At 50.0% G+C, this 22,746-nt stretch overlaps 1 protein-coding gene across 6 annotated transcripts in view; it reads right to left on the bottom strand.

Moving 5' to 3' along the window:
• The window catches only part of LOC140408279 (electrogenic sodium bicarbonate cotransporter 1-like), a 356,190-nt gene that overhangs the window by 63,487 nt on the left and 269,957 nt on the right, over positions 1 to 22,746 (bottom strand). For all 6 annotated transcript variants that reach the window (XM_072495256.1, XM_072495257.1, XM_072495258.1 and 3 more), the window contains one exon: positions 1,519 to 1,601. In XM_072495256.1, the coding sequence (XP_072351357.1) occupies positions 1,519 to 1,601 (83 nt within the window). The remainder of the gene's footprint in view (positions 1 to 1,518; positions 1,602 to 22,746) is intronic.

Raw genomic sequence — 22,746 nt, 5'->3', positions numbered from 1 at the left:
CACAGTTGGGATGGCGAGTGAGTTTGATGCCAGTTTGAGTTCGGAAACACGACCCAGGGAAACACCGGCCCAAAGCATGCAGTGTGAGGGGAACACAATTGGGAATCTAACCAAGTGCCGCAGACAAGGTTGTACAGAAAAGAAGCAACACTGTCAGAAGCAACCTGGAGTAAAACACACATCTGTCATTTACACAAACCCATAAATATATCAGAAGCTGGAAACCTTAAAATGGAATTGCTACAAAACATCAATCAAGGACTGATTAACGGAGACTGATCAGGAAATTTCCATTAGAAATTCCCCATATGGGGAGAAAGCAGGATTAGGCTACTGAGTTGGATGATCATCCAAGATCAGGATAAATGGCGGGGCAGGTTCGAAGGGCCGAATGGCCTCCTCCTGCGCCTATCTATGTATCTATGTAAGGTTAAATTCCCATCGCCAGATTGTAGGTTAACTTGATCAAACCCAAATCTATTTGGAGCCAACCTGTATCTAGTCCAAACTCCCATTTGCTTCTCCATGAAACCAGCTCCCTCCAGCACAAACGAAGAATGGGTGGGGTGGGATTTTCCCGGCCGTCCAACTTTCGGCTGCATCTCCAGATTTTCCGTCCCCGCCGACGACAGTTTGCGCCAGGGGCGGGAATGGAAATTCTTGGCCAATGTTACCGGCTTTCAGCAAGCAGACTGTTGTACCTAGCAACAGCAGCCCCTTGTGAGGCGGCAGGGCGGCGCAGTGGCTAGCACCGCTGCCTCGCGGCGCCGAGGTCCCAGGTTCGATCCCGGCTCTGGGTCACTGTCCGTGTGGAGTTTGCACATTCTCCCCGTGTCTGCGTGGGTTTTGCCCCCACAACCCAAAGATGTGCAGGCGAGGCGGATTGGCCGCGCTAAATTGCCCCTTAATTGGAAAAATGAATTGGGTACTCTAAATTTATATTTAAAAAAACAACACCGCTCTGCATTCATGAAATGTCTTTAATGGTCAGCGAAGAAAAGATTTAACGCAGCAGTCCACAATTATGAAGGGTCTCAATCGAGTAACTGAAGGGAAAATAAAGAGCTGAATAACCAGATGCCGCAGATTGAAGGAAATAATCTGAGGAGCAAGGGGGAGAATTCTGTTTTACACAGCGAGTTGCTGTGATCTGGAAGGCGCTGCCTGAAAGGCCGGTGGAAGCAGATTCAACAGGAACTTTCAAAAGGAAATTGGATGAACATGGAAGAGAAAAATGTTGCATGGCTATGGGGCCAGAGAAGAATATTAGGACTAATTGGGTTGCTCTTTCAACGCTGAGTCAACGAGGCAGGTTTTGAGGAGTGTCCGACAGGAGGGCAGAGAGAAATAATAACACAGGATCTGTCAGCATTTACATGTGGATTTATCGAACGCAACAAGGTGTCGGTAAATAAATGGAACTGCCCAGATCACCCAATGGAATCCCAGCCCCAGTCACGCTCTCAGAGACATGTCTGAGCTCAGGAATGCTGTGCAGAGTGAGAGATGAACACTTACCATCACTGTGGTGGTGTTGTTCAGCCAGGGGACCTTAGAATCCACTGAGTCAGTATCATTCCAATGAAGACTAGAATTAGTACCTGTGAAATAGCATGAAAGGGTCAGGCATCAAGAACAAAGAATGTCACCTCTCCCACATTCCCTTGAGAAATTCTGCACATACTTCTGGCATTACAACAGCAATAGGGTAACCATAAAGAAAAGTGATTGCCTTAAATGAACCATTATTGAAACCGTGAGGATATGGTTTTCAGAGTCCTGGGCGATGAGATTTGACATTTCTGTCGTGGTTTGACACAACTGAGTGGCTTTCTGGACCGTTTCAGAGGGTGTCATAGAATTATAGACTTTACAGTGCAGAAGGAGGCCATTCGGCCCATCGAGTCGGAACCGGCCCTTGGAAAGATCACCCTACTTAAGCCCACGCCTCCACCCCATCCCCGTAACCCAGTAACCCCACTTAACCTTTTTGGACACTAAGGGGCAATTTAGCACAGCCAATCCACCTAACCTGCACATCTTTGGACTGTGGGAGGAAATCGGAGCACCCGGAGGAAACCCACGCAGACACGGGGAGAACGTGCAGACTCCGTACAGACAGTGACCCAAGGAATGGAACCTGGGACCCTGAAGCTGTGAAGCAACTGTGCTAACCACTGTGCTACCATGGTGCTCATAGTTAAGAGTTAGTCGCACTAGGGTCGGCACAGTGGTGCAGTAGCTAGCACTGCTGCCTCACGGCACCGAGGACCCAGGTTCGATCCCGGCCCCGCGTCACTGTCCGTGTGGAGTTTGCACATTCTCACCGTGTCTGTGTGGGTCTCACCCCCACAACCCAAAGATGTGCAGGGTAGGTGGATTGGCCATGCTAAATTGCCCCTTAATTGGAAAAGAAAATAATTGGATACTCTAAATTTATTTTTTAAAAGAGTCAGTCACATTGCTGTGGGTCTGGAGTCACATGTAGGCCAGACCGGGTAAGGACGGCAGATTTCCTTCCCTGTGGGACATTAGTGAATAATGAACCAGATGGGTTTTTACAGCAATCCAGTAGTTTCATGGTCACCATTTTTGATGCTAACCGTTCTATTCCAGATTTATTCCTTTTTATGCCAACAGCAGTGTGGTGGGATTTAAATTTCTGTGGGCAGTATTCTCCGGCCTCCCAGCTGCGTGTTCCTTGATGGCAGGAGGTGGTATGCGTTTGCTGGTGCCGGGACGCTATGCTCTTGCCGCTGTCAAATGGCATTCCCATTGAAAGCACCCCACACCTCCCGGGTGACCCGTGGGCTGGGATGTGCTCAGCCAACCGCCTGAGAATTCTGGCTATGTCTCCAGGGCATGAATGGAGGCATCTGGTTTCATAGTTAGCACCATGCTACGATTACCTTAAAGGCCATAAGGAGTGGCCCAAGGAGACACCTAAGTCGCATCATTTTACGGTCATTAATATTGGGAGTGCTGTCTATCTAACTCCCGACACCCAGCTTTCAGATACACAGCCAGAATGGAGTGAGGCCTCACGGAACATTTAAGCAACCTGAAGTTGCATTTTTCAAGAGGCACCCAATCAAAGTTGTTGTGTTATGTACTCTGGGATAACGCAGGCTGCAACTCGATGCAGCTTTGACCAAAGGATACTCCAGACTTTGAAGTAAGTTCAATGTGATTTATTGAACCATGAGCATAGTTCTCCATGAGTTCGACTCTCGCTAATCTTGCTATAGCAACTCAGTCTAACTAACCAGTCTGCTCGAAGCCACGTGGTGGGTGTGAAGCTTCTGATCTGCCCCTGTCCTACTCTCTAAGTGTCGCCTGTGGAAAGAGACAGAGCATGTGTGCCCTGTCCTTATATATGGGTTGGGTAATGCCCCCTTGTGGTAGTGTCACCTCTGGGTGTCTTGACTGCCCATTGGTCGTGTCCTATTCTATGTGTTCATTAGCTGTATGTCTGTGTGTCATGACGTTTCTGGTGCTCCCTCTAGTGTTTACTTAGTCATAGTGTAGTTACATTAACCCCTTGTGTATTTACAGTGATGCATATCACCACAAAAGTCTCATCTGCCCTCTCAGGTGGGCCTAAGAAATTCTATGGATAAAGAAAAGCAGTGACCTCTCGCCGGTCTTCTAGCCAATATTTATTTCCGTAACCAAAATCAAATTGCCGTATGAGGTATTATGCAGAGTTTCCTGTCGTGTTGGGTGTTCCGATACACAAACGAACCAACACGGTTGTGGATGGTACAACTCTGTTTTATTATTCTGTACAATAATAACTATTAACTTCTGGCTGTAGTTCGTACTTCACCAGCTAACCTGTGGACCCAGCCCTGTCACTATCTTAGTGAGGCACTCAGCACATGGTCTATGTCTGAGTGGCTCGCTGTGAGCTCTGTGCTCTGAGCTATCTCCTGTTGGAATGAGCGGGAACTGTGGTGTTCCCTGTTTTATAGTGCGTGTGCTCTCACTGGTGATTGGCTGCGATGTGTGTGTGTTGGTTGGTCCAACTACCTGTCCATCAGTGTGTGTGTGTGATTGCACCATGATATGTTAATGGATATCATGACATTTCCGATGATACAACCGTTTCTACATATCAAACAGCCCTCATTGGCTGCAAAGTGTTTTGGTGATTTCTGAGTTCACGAAAGATGCTGCAAAGATTCAGGCCTTTATACTTGGCAATAGTCACTGGCTATCCAAACAGGAAATCCAGACTAAATACAGTGTTTGAATGAAGCAATAAAGAGGGAGGTGATAAGTCATCCAAGACCCAATTCAGTTTCGATTATATACAATTATTTCTTTTTCTTTATATTTTCATTATAAATTCCAACCTTCGGATTTCTATTTGCCTATCTAAACCTATCACACTGTCAGGGGCTGGTTTAGCACACTGGGCTAAATTGCTGGCTTTTAAAGCAGACCAAGGCAGGCCAGCAGCACGGTTCAATTCCCGTACCAGCCTCCCCAAACAGGCGCCGGAATGTGGCGACTAGGGGCTTTTCACAGTAACTTCGTTTGAAGCCTACTTGTGACAATAAGCAATTTTCATTTCATTTCGTTACACCCTCCTGCCAATGATAGTGCTGCAGCTGGTGGGAAGGTGTAATTACAGTGTGACAGGTTTACATGTACAGTTTCCATTATCAATATGGACCCCAGAATTTACAATGAAGAGCATCAAAGGATTGTGCAAGCAGGTAAGATTTAAAAAAAAAATACATGCTAACAAGCAGAGACTGTCTTACAAACCAGTTCTGATCATACCTTAGAGCGTGTCAGTGAGGCTCAAGTGCCTGATAAAAAAATTATTGGAACCTTGGAGGGGAAGGTGCCACACCAACCAAGGGTCAACACAGCTCTGTTACATAAATAACCTTCTGCCATTTGTCTGGAAGCAGGCATTGCAAAGTAAAATCTGGGGTTATACTGACATGCTTTATTCCACTGACACCACGCTCTTCTGTTGTGATATACTACACAGGAAATTTATAACATAACTTGCATCCCTCTTAACATCCCCAGCCAAGCTCATATCAAAACTCCGAAACCTATGCACTTGGCTCCTCCCTCTGCAACTGGATCCTCGACTTTCTGACCCACAGACCACAATCAGTAAGGATAAACAACAACACCTCCTCCACGATAGTCCCCAATACCAGGGAATCGCAAGGCTGTGTGCTTTTAAAAAATAAATTTAGAGTATCCAATTGATTTTTTCCAATTAAGGGGCAATTTAGCGTGGCCAATCCACCAGCCTGCACATCTTTGGGTTGTGGGGATGAAACCCACGCAAACACGGGGAGAATGTGCAAACTCCACAGAGACAGTGACCCAGAGCCAGGATCAAACCTGGGACCTCGGCGCCGTGAGACTGCAGTGCTAACCACTGCGCCACTGTGCGGCCCAAAGGCTGTGTACTTAGCTCCCTACTATACTTCCTATTCACACACGACTGTGTGGCAAACTTCAGCTCCAACTCCATCTACAGGTTTGCTGATGACACGACCCTCGTGGGTTGGATCTCAAACAACGATGAGTCAGAGTACAGGAGGTAGATAGAGAACTTAGGTGGCACTGCCAAGGTGCCAGCCTGGCAATACCAGGGTGCCCAAGTTCCAGGGAACCACCCTGCCCAAAGGGCTTGCAGCTGGGGACCTCCGATCCCCTGGGAGACCCCCTCAAGTGCCATTCCGTCCAGTGGGGAATCAGTGCTGGACATCACTCGCCTGAGACAAAGGGGATGAATCCTCAGGCACCTCGGGAATATACACATTAAAGTGAGACGAGCTGTCTCGCTCTAATATGCAGAGTTGCCAAAAGGTGATGCCGTCCACAATGGACGGGATTTACATCACAACATTTTGTGAGATCACGTTGGATCTTGCGAGGTGTTGTGAGCGGGTAGGTCCCGGGAGCGGGGTCTCCCGCCTTTTATAGATATTTTGGGAGCAGCAATGTCATTGGATCACGCCCGATGTCTTATATATTTACATTGTGTATCTATCGTACATCCCAGGTTTTTCATGCATTTAGGGCAGCACGGTAGCACAAGTGGCTAGCACTGTGGCTTCACAGCGCCAGGGTCCCAGGTTCGATTCCCCACTGGGTCACTGTCTGTGTGGAGTCTGCACGTTCTCCCCGTGTCTGCGTGGGTTTTCTCCGGGTGCTCTGGTTTCCTCCCACCGCCTAAAGACGTGCAGGTTAGGTGGATTGGTCATGACAAATTGCCCTTAGTGACCAAAAAATGTTCGGAGGGGTTACTGGGTTATGGGGATAGGGTGGAAGTGAGGGCTGAAGTGGGTCGGTGCAGACTCGATGGGCCGAATTTCCTTCTGCACTGTATGTTCTATGGAACGATCTGCCTGGACTGTACGCAGAACAATAATGTTCACTGTACCTTGGTACATGTGACAATAAATCTAAATCTTAGATTTGTCCACCAGGTTTCACTGATCTCTGCAGATGGAGCCTGAAATCTCTCCTTTTGGTATAAACTGGAGCATTTGATAATAAGAAGCTGTCTCTTCCTGATGTGAGGTTGCTCAGGGTACAACTCCGCGTGCTTAGTGGTGTCGACAGGATGAGGGGGTGCTGCTTGAAATGCCATTTTGACGATTACACTTCAGTGTGAATGGCCTCCTCCTGTGCCGTAACATTTCAGTGATTCTGTGATACCACAAATGGTCTGATGTGCTTGATGTATGGCTTCTGCAGGAAAGATTGAACAGACAGGAGATATTTTCTCGAGAAAAGAGAAGACTTGGGGCAGCACGGTGGCACAGTGGTTAGCACTGCTGCCTCACGGCGCCGAGGTCCCAGGTTCGATCCCGGCTCTGGGTCACTGTCCGTGTGGAGTTTGCACATTCTCCCCGTGTCTGCGTGGGTTTCACCCCCACAACCCAAAGATGTGCAGGGTTAGGTGGATTGGCCGCGCTAAATTGCCCCTTAATTGGAAAAAAGAATTCAGTACTCTAAATGTATTTATTTTTTTAATTATGAAAGGGCTTGATGGGATAGGTGTATAGAAGATGGACGAGATCTGTTCATGCTGGTGGAATCTACTGCTGAGGTGGTGTGGGGCGGATTCAATGGGAGATCCCATTGATAGCCGGGGGGTGGGGGGGGGACCAGCAGATCCCGCCACCAGCCAATGGCAGGCCACCTCCCATCGCCGAGAAACACACTGTGGAGAGGGTGGAGAATCTCGCCCACTTGTGAACAATCACAGAATGAGGGGCCACAGTTAAGAGACAGTCACGAATAAATCCAATGAGGAATTTAGGAGAAACGTCTCTATCTCGAGAGTGGCTACCACGGGGAGTGGCTGAGATGATAGTATAGATACAGGACAGGGGAAGCTGGATAATACCCTGAGGCAGAAAGGAATGGAAGGGCATTTTGAGATACGAAAGGATAGAAGGAGGCTCACGTCAAGTGCAAAACCTGGCATGGACCAGTTGGGCCGAATGGCCTTTGCCTCTGCTGTAAATGGACATGAGAGCAGTCTGCAGGATTATCACTGGTCAAGCTGCAGGAAGGTTCTTGGCAAGGGCCCCACGCCTCTCAGTTGCAGGTGAAATGTTACCGTTTGTCCTCGCTCTATCCATCAATTTAATCACGGGACTGTAACTTTGGTCTGTCTCCATTTCCAAATGACAACCCTTCGAAATGCCCTGTGCCATTTTTCTCCACTCAAGGCACTATGGCAATGTTAAAGTTGTTGTTCATTAGGGTGACAGTCAGCTGCAAACTTTCTCCCAGCCACAATTGAGAGAATGTTCCTTACCGGAGCCCATATCCTCACATCCGGTAACAGGTTCTCATAGCTGCTCACCTCAAACAAGATGTAAGGTTGCTGCTTGGAAGCAAACTGCACAATGCTGTAAATATTCAGACTGCTCGTGCTCAGCACACCTACAGGGCAGGCACTTTGTGAGATTAGCCTGTGGTTTCTCAGCCCGCTCGACGTGAAAGTGGGAATTATGTGTTGGGGGGTTTTGCGACACCCGCTCCCAGCTGGGAAGGTTCTGCATCAGGAGAGCACAACCAGGAATTTCGGCCTTTCACAGGGTGATGAAATTTAGCCGAACGGTACCCGGGATGAGTCAGGCAGAAAGACGGAGAGGGAAGCTGCGATTGTTCTCCGCTGAGCAGAGAAGATTAACGGCGATTTAACAGAGGCGTCACGATGATGAAATGTTTTGACATAGTCAGTGGGGAGAAACTGTCTCCAGTGGTAAGAGGATAAAAGCAAACAACACGGAGTTAAGGAAATTGGCACCAGAGCCAGCGGAGGAAAGAGGATCTGGAAGGCGCTGCCTGAAAGGGCGGTGGAAGCAGATTCAACAGGAACTTTCAAAGAGAATTGGATAGATAGTTGAAGACGAGAAATTTGTAGAGCAATGGGTATGGACGGTGGGACCAATTGTGCCGCTCTTGGTCTCCTGGGTGGCTGGGGCAACATGTTTAGTGAGCAGCATTCTATGCTAGATATCGACGCACACCATGTTGGAAGCTGAATCACTCCGTCGTGCAATGCTGAGAAAGAGAAATGAACACCAAAAGCAGAAACAATACACGTACGCGGGACATCATTCCAAATATAAACAGGGCAGCATACCTCAGTGCTGCCAGCCCTCTGAACCAGCATTCCAGCATTGCCAAATGTAAAACAATGCTTCCTCCAAAAGTACAAATTACAGATAATGTTACAAAGGAAATTCCTCAGGTCACTGCAGCCAGCTTTGGTTTGTTGGCGATGAGCTTCCACACATGTTGCGCTGAAGGAGGTGGTTTCAGTCCCAGCTGTGCTATTCCTCCATAAATGTAACCCCCTCCCTGCCCTCATCCAATCCCCACTCTGCTCCATAAACGGATTGCTTTTTTGAAGGAATTGCTAATATATAAAACATCGCTGCTATTATTTATTCGGCCTGTTCATTTCGACTACATTTCCCAAACTTCCATGCTGGGATTCCCCTTTCCGGGGACTAAGTCCCCACGCTGGCGGGAAAACCGGTGCCAATGACTCCGGCGTCAAGGGGCCACCAAGGTGAGGGATTCTCCACTTACCTCCACTTTCTCGGGGGCTAGGTGGACGGCGGAGGGGTTGGCGCCGCTCCAGCTGACACCGAAGGGACGGCGTGAGTTCACGCCTGCGCCAAAGGTGTTTTGATGCATGCGCGGGGGGTTCTCTTCTCCGCGCCGGCCACAGCGGAGCCCTACAGGGGCTGGCGCGGAAGGAAGGAGTGCCCCCACGGCACAGGCCCGCCCACAGATCGGTGGGCCCCGATCGCGGGCCAGGTCACCGTGGGGTCCAACCCCCGGGGCCGGATCCCCCCCCGCCCCGCGGACCGCACCAGCCGACTTACCTGCCAGGTCCCGCCGGTACGTGAACTGAGTGATTCACGCCGGCCGGACTGGCCAAAAACGGACGGCCGCTCGGCCCATCGGCGCCCGGAGAATTGCCGGGGGTGGGGGGGGGGGCACTGCCAACGGCCCCCGACCGGCATGGTGTGAACCCCGCTCCCGCCCGAAAAACGGCACTGGAGAATACTGCAGCCGGCGTCGGGGCAGGACTCGCACCGCCCCACGGGGATTCCCCGACCCGTCGCGGGGTTGGAGAAACCCGCTGCATATCTCTACATCCTAGAAAGTCAAGGGTAGCAGGCGTAGAAAAACACCACCACCTCAAAGATCCCTTACAAATCACACACCATCCGAACTGCAGTGTTTTCTATTCGTTCATCAGATGTGGGAATCGCTGCCAGGCCAACATTTATTGCCCATCCCTAATTGTCCATGGGATAGGGGGTGGTCAGTTGCCTTCCTGAACCACTGCAGTCTAGGTGGTGTAGGTACACCCACCATGCTGTTAGGGAGGGAGTTCCAGGATTTTGACCCAGTGACAGTGAAGAAACGGCTGATGTATTTCCAAGTCAGGATGGTAAGTGGCTTGGAGGGGAACCTCCAGGTGGTGGTGTTCTCTTGTCCTTCTAGATGGTAGTGTTACAAAGGGAACAGGCTTGGAAGGTGCTGGTCAAAGATCCTTTGCGAGTTGTGCAGTTAATTTGTAGACACTGGTGCCACTGTGCGCGGTGGGGGAGGGAGTGAATGTTTAGGGTGGTGAATGGGGTGCCAAACAAGTGTCGTTGTTTGCCGTGGATGGTGTTGAACCTCTTGAATGTTGGAGCTGCGCTCATCCAGGCAAGTGGAGAGTATTCCATCGCACCCCTGACTTGTGCCTTGCAGATGGTGGACAGACTTTGGGGAGTCAGGAGGTGAATCACTCACTGCAAAATTCTCAACCTCGTTCTTGGAGTCACAATAGTTACAAGACTGGTCCAGTTAACTCTCTGGTCAATGGTAACCCCACAGGATGTTGATGGGCATTTAATGACCATAATGCGACACAATGTGAAGGAGTGTTGATTAGATTCTCATGTTGGGGATGGCCGACATCTGGCATTCACTGCCTGGCATAAATGTTACCTCAGAGCACCTCAACCAAACATAGACTTGAAAAGATTATTTCACGGGATGTCACCATGGTTTCAGGCCAGCATTTTGTTGCCCATTCCATTTGTTGCTCCTGGGAAAGTGGTGGGACAATTCCTTGAGCTGCTACACCGATTTGAGATGGGAAACAAATGTTGGCCTTGCCAACGACACTTACATCCCAGTGATTCGATACAAAAAGAGGCACAGAACAGTCTGTGGGACCCACAGCAGCACAAGGTTAGACTAGAGTGCTGTCAGTTAATGTAGAATGGCTCCTGTGTGTCTGAAAGAAGGGTGTTGGAATGGGCTCAAGGATTAATTGCTTGCACTTTGGGACAGGAACTGGACCATGTTATATAACATGGGAAGTTCACTGATAATGGACACATCCCGTAATTATCTTTACTGTGGGGAGTGGACATAACTCCCGTATAATTAAGTCAATGATTAAAAAGAATCTGAGCCAACCGTTTGCAGTGACACTCTACGTTGAAGGTTAAGGAGCGGCCGATTGCTTCATACCATTCAGGGTCATGAACAGAACCTGCTCAGCCTACTCTCTGAATCGAGAACAAGTTTGAAACACACATTTGGTGAAAGTGCATTTGAGTAGAGGACAAACACTTGGCCAGTCAGTGACCACTGTTTCCTCACATACTAATAGACTTACTGGGCATATTCCCAGCTTGTAACTTTCCTGACTCATATTTTACAGCAGTGGTTTTAATTTTTATTGCCACGACTATCAGAACGAGGGGAGCTCAATCAGACCCTTGAGATCATGGCTGACCAGAAATGTAACTCCATTTACCAGCGTTGATCTGAAACCTTTCATACTCTTACCCAACAGAGATCGTTCAATCTCAGTGTTGAAATTTACGATCGACCCCCCGCTTCAACGGGTTTTTTGGGGCGGAGTAAGTTCCAGATTTCCACCCCCTTTGTGTGACCCAGTGCTTCCTGACATCACCCTGACCGGCCTGGGTGATGCTCTCTTGGGTTGTAACACTTCAACAGTTGAGGAAATCAAACCTTGTCTCTGCAACCGCTCACCAGGTTGCATAGACAAGATAGAGAATCTAGTGGACTGGTGTAGCGACAACAATCTCTCCCTCAATGCCAGCAAAACTAAAGAGCTGGTAATTGACTTCAGGAAGCAAAGTACTGTACACATCCCTGTCAGCATCAACGGGGCCGAGGTGGAGATGGTTAGCAGTTTCAAATTCCTAGGGGTGCACATCTCCAAAAATCTGTCCTGTTCCACCCACGTCGACGCTACCACCAAGAAAGCACAACAGCGCCTATACTTCCTCAGGAAACGAAGGAAATTCGGCATGATCACACTGACTCTTACCAACGTTTACAGATGCACCACAGAAAGCATCCTATCGGGCTGCATCACAGCCTGGTATGGCAACTGCTCGGCCCAGGACCGCAAGAAACTTCAGAGAGTCGTGAACACCGCCCAGTCCATCACACAAACCTGCCTCCCATCCATTGACTCCATCTACACCTCCCGCTGCCTGGGGAAAGCGGGCAGTATAATCAAAGATCCCTCCCACCCGGCTTACTCACTCTTCCAACCTCTTCCATCGAGCAGGAGATACAGAAGTCTGAGAACACGCACGAACAGACTCAAAAACAGCTTCTTCCCCACTGTCACCAGACTCCTAAATGACCCTCTTATAGACTGACCTCATTAACACTACACCCTGTATGCTTCATCCGATGCCAGTGCTTATGTAGTTACATTGTATATGTTGTGTTGCCCTATTATGTATTTTCTTTTATTCCCTTTTCTTCTCATGTACTTAATGATCTGTTGAGCTGCTCGCAGAAAAATACTTTTCACTGTACCTCGGTACACGTGACAATAAACAAATCCAATCCAATCCAATGATGATGATTCTGCATCTCATCCAAGCATGCATTTGTTTAAATAAGAATTTGTGCAGTAAGATAAAAAATTTCAGGAGATTTCTGGGCACCAAATAGCAACATCAAACCCTTATAGTTAGGTATTTGTTCAGCAAATGAGAAAAGTTTCATTTCATTTCATTTTGCATTTTGATACCTTTCACATACTTGAAATGAAAATGATTTATCGTCACAAGTAGGCTTCAATGAAGTTACTGTGAAAAGCCCCTAGTCGCCACATTCCAGCACCTGTTCGGGGAGGCTGGTACGGGAATTGAACCGTACTGCTGACCTGTCTTGGTCTGCTTTACAAAGCCAGCGACTTAGCCCTGTGCTAAACAGCCCCTGCTCCGGGCAAGCAGAGTATTCTGGAACCATTAGGAAATATTTTTAAAGTGTAGTTTAAGTTTCTAGGGGTTAAGAAAAGATTTCTTCCTGTTTTGTAGCACGTTAGTTGAATTCCAGCTGTGTTGAACTTTTAAAAATAAATTTAAAGTGCCCCAATTCATTTTTTTCCAATTGAGGGGCAATTTAGCGTGGCCAATCCACCGACCCTGCACATCTTTGGGTTGTGGGGGTGAGACCCGTGCAGACACGGGGAGAATGTGCAAACTCCACACGGACAGTGACCCAGAGCCGGGATCGAACCCGGGTCCTCGGCACCGTGAGGCAGCAGTGCTAACCACTGCGCCACCGTGCCGCGCCAACTGTGTTAAACTTATAGAACCTTGGTCTCCGTGTTATAAAAAGGATAAAGGGAAACTGGAGAAATTGCAAAAAAATGATTTACGAGAAAGATATCAGAACTGTGAGTCTATGGACACGGTCCAATGGGCACGCTGCGCCCGAAAAACAGCTCACGCGTGACCAATAAAAGCCAGTAAGCCTCACTCCCGGGATCTACCCGGCTCGCAACACCTCACGGGATCTAACACAATCTCGCGAGACGTTGCGATGTGAATCCCACTTATTGTGGGCGTGGTCACTTTTTGGAAATCTGCATATTAGAGCGAGACAGCTAGTCTCACTTTAATGTGCAGATTCCCTAGATATAAGCTATATATATATATATATATATAGATCAGATAATCGCTAAGTAATCCAACTGGGAATTCAGGAGAAACCTCTTTGCCCAGAGACTGGTGAGAATGTGGACTTTGCTCCCACAGGGACTGGTTGGGGTGAACAGTGGAGAGACATTTCAGGGAGAAGCTGGATAAACACACGAGGGAGAGAGGAGCAGCAGGAGATGGAGATGGGATGAGGTTTGTGTGGAGCGTTGGGCCTGGCATGGAGCATTGGGCCTAATGGTGTGTTTCTTGTACTGTAATTACTTTATAACTTTGAGATCAGCTCATGGGTAAGGAAGCAAGAGCACAAACCAGCTTGTGTGTCGACTCTTGTCAAGGTCTCCGAGGTCAACACAGTCACAGGGGTCGCACTGGGACATGTGGTACAAACACACTGAGCCCTCCCTGTTCATCCACCATCAAAAAGGTTGTTGTCCAGAAACCACTGAGATTACACGGCAGACGTTGTTCTCTTGGGTTGTAACACTTCTTTCACTTTTCAGTGAGCCTTAATAACATTTACTAATGCTTTTTGTAATTTGCCAACATTAACGAGAGGCAAATGAAAAATGAAATGAAAATCGCTCATTGTCACGAGTAGGCTTCAATGAAGTTACTGTGAAAAGCCCCTAGTCGCCACATTCCGGCGCCTGTTCAGGGAGGCTGGTACAGAATTTGAACCGTGCTGCTGGTCTGCCTTGGTCTGCTTTAAAAGACAGCAATTGAGCCCAGTGAGCTAAACCAGTTGACCCAGAGCTAGCTTGGTATATCTTGGTGAATTGATAAATTTCACTTCTGTGCAGATCTATCTTGAAGAGTGTAATTTCTTGCGTTCTCACCTCGTTGAAGCTCAAAGAGCATCAGGAAAAAGTGTTGAATTTTCATTCTTTTCTCTGTTTGAAAATACATTTTTGTTTGCGTTTGGGGAGTGTTGAGCGCACCAAGGGGTAAGCTGGTGAACTGACCGAATATATTTACGTAATTAGTCAGATATTTAGCAGGAGCGCATCTTCAGGCCTCAGCAATAAGACTTTCCAAACCCACTTCAACTTTATGCTTATGTCTGTTATTCTCTAGTTTGTCCTGTGTTTACTCTTTGGGCCTGAAGCTGGGCTGTTCCTCACCCTGTGACCCCATTATCGGATAAAGCAGAGCGATTAAAAAGGGAGAGAGGCTTGCGTTTCTACATCGCCTTTCACAATCTCAAATGGTCTCAAAGTGCTTTGAAGGATGCTGTGAAGTGTAGTCGCTGTTGTAATCCAGGAAACGTGCCTCCCAATTTCTGCCCAGCAAGCTCCCACAAACAGCAATGTGATAGCCATCAGATCATCTGCTTTTTTAGTTATGTTGTTGAGGGATAAATATTGGGCCCAAACATGGGGGAGGGTGAAATCGGTGGTGCAGAGTGGGGGGGGAGAGAGGGGTGGTCACCCTCCCCTGTTCTTCATCAATATCCCGCAATGGGGCCTTCTACTTGAGGCTGATGGGCTATGGGTTGACATTTTGCAGCAAGGACAGAGGAGCTGTGACCCCGAGTTGAAGCAGAGCCGACACAAGCAGCTCCATTCGTGCCAGTAACGTGAGATCAGAGAAAGTCAATGAGAAAACTGGGGCTCGATCCAATGGCCATGCTACACCCGAAAGACCGCAGCTCGCCCTGGCTCAGCGTGGCCAATAGAAACAGGGAGTACCCACTCCTAGAGCCCACCCGGTTCGCGGTCCTCGCAAGATCCAACGCGATTCAGCAAGTTGCTGCAGTGTAAATCCCGCCCGTTAGGGGCGGGATCGCTTTTGAGCAAATCGGCATATTAGAGCGAGACATAGGGTGGGATTCTGCGCAAATCGTTGGGACGGGAGAAAACGGCGCAAACCCTGGCGGGAACCACCCCGGTGTCTAACCGCCCCAAAGGTGCGGAATCCTCCGTACCTTCGGGGGCCAGGATGGCGCTGGAGTGGTTTGCACCACGCCGGCCGGCGGGAAGGGGGTTGACGCCAACCCAACCGGCGGCGAAGGGCCTCCGTCGACCAGCGCGAGTTGGCGCATGCGTGGGAGCGCTAGTGTGTGCTGGCGCCATCCCCATGCATGCGCAGGGGGGGTTCATCTCCGCGTCGGCCATCGCGGATCGGTACAAGGCCGACGCGGAGGAATAGAGTGCGCCCACGGCAAAGGCCCACCCGCGGATCGGTGGGCCCCGATCGCGGGCCAGGCCACCGTGGGGCCACCCACCAGGGCCAGATCACCCCGCGCCTCCCGCCCCCCCGAGGACCCCGGAGGCCGCCCACGGAGCTGGGTCCCGCCGGTAGGGACCTACCTTGATTGACGCCGACGGGACCCTCATTAAATGGGCGGGACTTCGGCACGTCGCAGCCCAGAGAATTCGGGCGGCCCCGGGGGCCCATTGCTCCGTGCCGGTTCCCGCCATTCTCCGAAGCGGGCCGCGTGATTCACGCCGGGGCGGTTTTTGGGGGGCCGGAGAATTCGGAGGACGGCGGGGCAGGATTCACGCCGACCCCCGGCGATTCTCCGATCCGGTGGGGGATCGGAGAATCCCGCCCATAGTCTCACTTTAATGTGCAGGTTCCTGAGGTACCCAAGGTGTTGGGATCTAACCCCTTTCCCTTGGAGACCTTGGGTGAGCACCATTCAGTACTGGTCTCCACAACAGGGACCAGACGGAATGGCATTTGTGGGGGTCACTCACATGTCAACGTGCCAAGCTGCCATTTTCTGTGTGCTGGTGATTGGGCCAGGGGTGCCCTATGTCGGTGTATGGGGGGTGTGGAGGGGACTGCCTTGGGAGGGGGTTGGGGGTCATCGGAGATCGGGCGCCATACTGACAGGTTCCGGTGAGTGGAACTCCTTGGCGTAGAAAATGGGGCGATGAGCGGTCTCGGCCCCGCATTCCCCGCTGACGCCCCTTATTTAACGCGAGTGCTGTTTTACAGCTGCGAGCGCCAGGAAACACGCAGTTAAACGCGTTCACCATGGGACTTTGTTCCCCCGAAATCCAGACAAACCAGAGAATAACAGACCTGAGCCTAAAGTTGAACTGGGTTTGGAAAGCCTTGTTGCTGAGGCCTGAAGATGCACTCCTGCGAAATTACTTGTACCAACAGGGGGTGGGATTCTCTAATCCCGTGGCAGAGTATCCACTCCGTCGTAAACGGCATCACGTTTTACAACGGTGTGAACGGGCCGCTACCAGGACTAATTCTGGCCCCTACAGGGGGCCAGCACGGCGCTGGAGTGGTTCGCGCCGCTCCAGCTGCCGATCCCGGCACCAAATGTGCGCCGCGGGATCCGCGCATGCGCAGTGGCACCGGCGCCAATGCGCACATGCGCAGTGGCCTCCTTCAACGCGCCGACCCCAACGCAACATGGCGCAGGACCACAGGGGCCGGCGAGTAGGAAAGGAGGCCCCCGGCCAGAGAGGTGGACCCCGATCGCGGGCCAGGCCACATCAGAGGCCCCACCCCGGGGTCGGACCCCCCCCCCCCCCCAAACAGGCCAACCCGACCCTCCAACGCCGAGGTCCCACTGGCTCAGAGCGGGATAGAACGGCGCCAGCGGGACTATTTTTTTTACGGCCGCTCAGCCCATCGAGGCCGGAGAAGCGCGGGGGGACCGTGTAGAGTGACCCCCGCCCGCGCCAACCATGCCGCTCTGCGGAGAATCGTGTGCCGGCGACGGGGCGGCGTGGCCCGGTCGCGGGGATTCTCCGGCCCGGCCCAGGGCTGGGAGAATCCCACCCGGGAGATGGCGCTCAACTCATCGATCGACAGTTCCAACCCACCACAGCAAAAAATCGCACCGACCTCCTCAGAAGACGAACACGGGACACAACCGACAGAATACCCTTCGTCGTCCAGTACTTCCCCGGAGCGGAGAAACTACGACATCTTCTTCACAGTCTTCATCGATGAAGACGAACATTTTGCCAAGGTCATCCCCACACCCCCACTACTTGCCTTCAAACAACCGCGCAACCTCAAACAAACCATTGTGTGCAGCAAACGACCCAGCCTTCAGAACAGTGACCATGACACCACACAACCCTGTCATGGCAATCTCTGCAAGACGTGCCAGATCATCAACATGGATACCACTATTACACGTGAGAACACCACCCACCAGGTACGCGGTACATACTCGTGCGACTCGGCCAACGTTGTCTACCTCATACGCTGCAGGAAAGGATGTCCCGAAGCGTGGTACATTGGCGAGACCATGCAGACGCTGCGACAACGGATAAACGGACATCGCGCGACAATCACCAGGCAGGAATGTTCCCTTCCAGTCGGGGAACACTTCAGCAATCAAGGGCATTCAGCCTCTGATCTCCGGGTAAGCGTTCTCCAAGGCGGCCTTCAGGACGCGCGACAACGCAGAATCGCCGAGCAGAAACTTATAGCCAAGTTCTGCACACATGAGTGCGGCCTCAACCGGGACCTGGGATTCATGTCGCATTACATTCATCCCCCACCATCTGGCCTGCGAAATCCTACCAACTGTCCTGGCTTGACACAATTCACACCTCTTTAACCTGGGGTTACCCCATCTCTGGATCTGTAAACACTTAATTAACTGCAAATGCTCGCATTCAAAGTATCGTCTTGCATCTTTGAATTTGTCTATATATATGTTTCTGGAACCTACCTCTTCATTCACCTGAGGAAGAAGCAGCGCTCCGAAAGCTAGTGACATCAAAACAAACCTGTTGGACTTTAACCTGGTGTTGTAAAACTTCTTACTTTGCTGAATTACTGACCGGATTCAGCCAGTTTACCAGCTCATCCCTTAGTGTTGACAACACTCACCGCACACAAACTAAAATATCTCTTCAGAGAAAAGAATGAGCATTCAACGCCTTTCCTCGTTCTCTTTGAGCTTCCGTGCGGCTCTAACCCGAGAAACCACATTCTTCAAGCTGTATCTTTTAAAGAAAATGAAATATATTAATTTTTCTGGGGCCTGAAAGAGATGATGAGGGTGATTGTCAGACCTTCGGGAATGTAAGAGATGGCAGAATTAGGGATCTATAATGAGAGATCTGGACGCACCCATCCGAGTCTCCAGAATGACTGGGGCTGGTTTAGCACAGTGGGCTAAATAGCTGGCTTGTAATGCAGAACAAAGCAGCAGCACGGTTCAATTCCCGTACCAGTCTCCCTGAACAGGCGCCGGAATGTGGCGACTCGGGGCTTTTCACAGTAACTTTATCGAAGCCTACTTGTGACAATAAGCGATTATTATTATTAAGTCTTGGAGTGTGGAGGAAGCTCCCGTTAAAAAGCAGATCTGCCTCTGAAACGCTGGCTTGATTTTGGGTCTTGATGGAGTTGCTGTGAATCTCCACCGTTTGCAGGTTTTATTCCAACTCAGCAATGTGCAAAGTGTCTGAAAGTGCTCCGCACCCTACATGCCTTTTCAACTCAGCACAGGGGTTAAAGGAGACAATACGGGGACTCAGTGTTAAACAAAATTATAATCAACAGCAAGGTGTGAAAGGCACATTTGCATTTGTTTCAGATGCACCTCCTCCCATTGCTTTCTGTCCCCGGTGTTGTACACACTGTTCTCTGTGCGCTGACACACGATTCACTGCTCCTAACAATGCTCTCAGGATCCAACTGCCATTTGTACAGGCGTCAAGCTGGCAACCAGCGTCTAACAGCACAAGAAGGGATAGTTCCGCCCCCTCTTGGCTCTTTGGGACCGCTATCCAATTAGTCCCATTTCCCCTACTCGTTCCGCAGAGCCCTGTAAATTTCCCCTTTTAATTCAATCCTTAAATACAGAAGAAAGTAAGAAATAGAAGCAGGAGTCGACCATTCGGCCCATTGGGTGTGTTCAGTCTTTAATACGATCATCGCTAATCTTGGGCTTCAACACCATTTCCCACACGGCCCCCAAACCCCTTAATTCCCTGAGAGACCAAAACAAGTCTATCCCAGCCATATTTATTTTTAATTCACGGGATGAGGGAGTCACTGGCACTTATTGTCCATCCCTAATTTCCTTGAGAAGGTGGTGTCGAACTGCCTTCCTGGACCTCTGCAGGTTCACCCACAACGATGGAGCGTCCACAGCCCTCGGGGCTGGAGAATTCCAAAGATCCCCAACCCTTTGAGTGACGGAACTTTTCCTCATCTCAGTCCTAAATGAATCGGCTCCTTATCCTGAGGCTGGGCCCTGCGTTTTCGATTCTCCAAACAATAGAAACAATTCCCCAGTAGCTACCTCATCAAACCGTCTTCAGAAGTTTCCAAATGTGGGTTTTTCAAGTATTTAGCGAATTCCCTTTTGGATGTTACTGGTGAATCTGCTCCCAACGCCCTTTCAAACAGTGGAGTCGATTCAACTAAATGGGAACAAAGTCCCTGAGCGAGCGCTTTCAGCCGTGTGTTTCCCGGCGCTCGCAGTGCCGAGGAACACATTGCTATTCAACGCAATTCGCGTTGTAGAAGAGGCCTCAGTGGGGAATGTGTGGTCGAGGCCAGTTATTGCCCATTTTGTACAGAGGGGAGCTCTGCTCGCTGGAACTGCCCAGGTCAGTGTGAGATCGCAAAGCCATTTTCAATTGGGTCCCAATGTCCGAGGCCCCTGAAGCAAAAAGGGCAGGCAGCTGGGGGCCTCCGATCCTCTGGGAATTCGCCATAAGTGCCATTCCATCTGGTCCCCGTTTGTGGGGTTGCCTGAGCTTTCCGAGGCTAAGAGGATGAATCCCAAAGCCTCAGGTATCTCAGGAATCTGCACATTAGAGTCAGACTGGCTGTCTCGCTCTAACATGCAGATTTGCCAAAACGTGATCCCGCCCACAATGGGCGAGATTTACATCCCAACGTCTCGCGAGTTGGCGCTAGATCTTGCACGGCGTTGCGAGCCGGGTAGATCCCAGGAACGGGGTCTCCTGGCTCTTATCGGCCACACTGCACTGCGGCGAGCTGCTTTTCCAACGCAGCGTGGCCGGAAGATCGCGCCCAGTGTATTCCAGATTTCTATCTATACTTTTTGTCAATTGTTACTCCTTTTCGTTGTTAGACGTTATTATGGATCCACTATCCTCCCCACTGATCTGGCATTCCAGATATCAACAAGCTGCCGAGAAAACCAGTTCTCTCCACTTTTCCGCTGATGATCTGATATAGATTTTAATTTGTGACCCACAGTTTCATGGATGGCGTGGCCCTCCTGTTGGCTCACTGTTAGGTGCAAAACCAGAAACTTCACTGCACTGCGTACTACCCGATAACCCAGCTGTCAATTCCCTAACATTCAGCGATGAGCCCACGTTAACACTGTGCACACAAACTCTGCCGGCGGTCCAGCCCCTGGGAATGCCACATCACCAACAAAACGTGACCAGCTGCAGCGATTAAAGAAACGTCAATGAGTGGAGGAGGTGGGAAAGCAGAGTCGCCACGTCACCAGGATCCGGACAGAGACTGTGACTTCTCACTGGAAGCTGTAACTTTCCCTTGCATGGTTGGATCTCAGACTGCTCCAGTTGTCATTCGTAATATTATGATGTGACAGGGGATAAGCACCCGCTTACATCCAGTGGTATTGGCTTCTTAAACTATTCAGGTCCTTGCTAATGCTTGCCACAATTGCCATTAGGTTCTGCATCTGGTTCATTGATAGTACAGGACGTTTTTTTTAAAATTTAGAGTACCCAATTAATTTTTTCCAATTAAGGGGCAATTTAGCGTGGCCAATCCAACTACCCTTCACATCTTTGGGGGGGGGGGGGGGGGGGGGGCAGCACTGTGGCGCAGCGGTTAGTGCTGCTGCCTCATGGCGCTGAGGTCCCAGGTTCGATCCCGGCCCCGGTCACTGTCCGTGTGGAGTTTGCACATTCTCCCCGTGTTTGCGTGGGTTTCGCCCCCACAACCCAAAGGATGTGCAGGGTAGGTGGATTGGCCGCGCTAAATTGCCCCTTAATTGGAAAGAAATGAATTGGGTACTCTAAATTTAAAAAAAAATCTTTGGGTTGTGGGGGCGAAACCCATGCAGACATGGGGGGGAACGTGCAAACTCCACATGGGCAGTGACCCAGGGCCGGGATCGAACCTGGGACCTCAGTGCCGTGAAGCAGCAGTGCTAACCACTGCGCCACTGTGCTGCTCTCCATGGTGGGGTCCCGGTGGTGGTACGGGCGGACCCACACCCGTAAAACGCCGTAGACAACGGCCACCAGAAAACACACCTCAGGGTTCAGAGAATCTCCCCCCCTCCTGAGATTTATAAATCACTGATTCAGCCTCAGCTGAAATATTGCGCACCAGACTTCGGCGGAGACTTCAGAGAGGGGCAGCGGAAGTTTAGCAGGAAGCACTCTCCAGCCATTGAGATTAGTTCATGGAGCGAATATTTGCTCTGCATCAATATCAGGATTTTTTTCATATTTCTGCCACTATTTTCATTCCTCTCCACATACCTATCTTTCATTGCTACAAAACGTTTGACATTGAACTACTTGGTTCAAGGTGCGGTGCGTTAAGAAATAATTAACCCCTTTTCAGGATGTCACATCATGCACACTCGATGCAAAAGTTTCAGAGGTGAATTCCAGCAAGATCCTTTAGCCTGCCAAGTTTGATTATTTTGGGCAGAGAACGTTCCGGATGGTTCCTTTTATCTATATTCATTTCAAGAAGTGTTGCTTTTTGAAACCCAACCTCATGTTGCGGGGATGATAAAGGAGTTTTGGTGAAGTATATCTCGAGTATGTTTTCCACTCCTAACCCAGGCTTTTTGATCGAGCGAGGGCTAAAGGTTATATAGAGTGAAATGTCCCCCGAACGTTGTGGCTGGTCGATCCATGGGAGTAGGGGCCGGCTGACTGTAAAAGTTGCCAATGGGGTCAATTTAACGTCGATCAGGAAATTGGGAGCAATGTTGTCCAAAGATGTGCAGGTTAGGTGGATTGGCCATGCTAAATTGCCCTTAGTGTCCAAAACGTTTAAGTGGGGTCACTGGGTTACGGGGACAGGGTGGAGGTGTGGGCTCGAGTAGGGTGCTCTTTCCAAGGGCTGGTGCAGACTCGATGGGCCGAATGGCCTCCATCTGCACTGTGAATTCTCTGATTCTGTGATAATGTCGGTTGCATAGCCTGCTTGAAATTATAGATTTTGAAAATTCTATGGAATGATGACGTTACTGTATAGGCCAGCACTTGTCATTCCCTAATTGCCCTTGAGGCAGTGGTGGTAAGTCACTGCCTTGAAC

Source organism: Scyliorhinus torazame, chromosome 3 (assembly GCF_047496885.1).
Source record: "Scyliorhinus torazame isolate Kashiwa2021f chromosome 3, sScyTor2.1, whole genome shotgun sequence".
Classification (NCBI taxonomy): domain Eukaryota; kingdom Metazoa; phylum Chordata; class Chondrichthyes; order Carcharhiniformes; family Scyliorhinidae; genus Scyliorhinus; species Scyliorhinus torazame.
The sequence above is the reverse complement of the archived record's forward strand: the minus strand, read 5'-3'. Positions and strand labels throughout refer to the sequence as shown.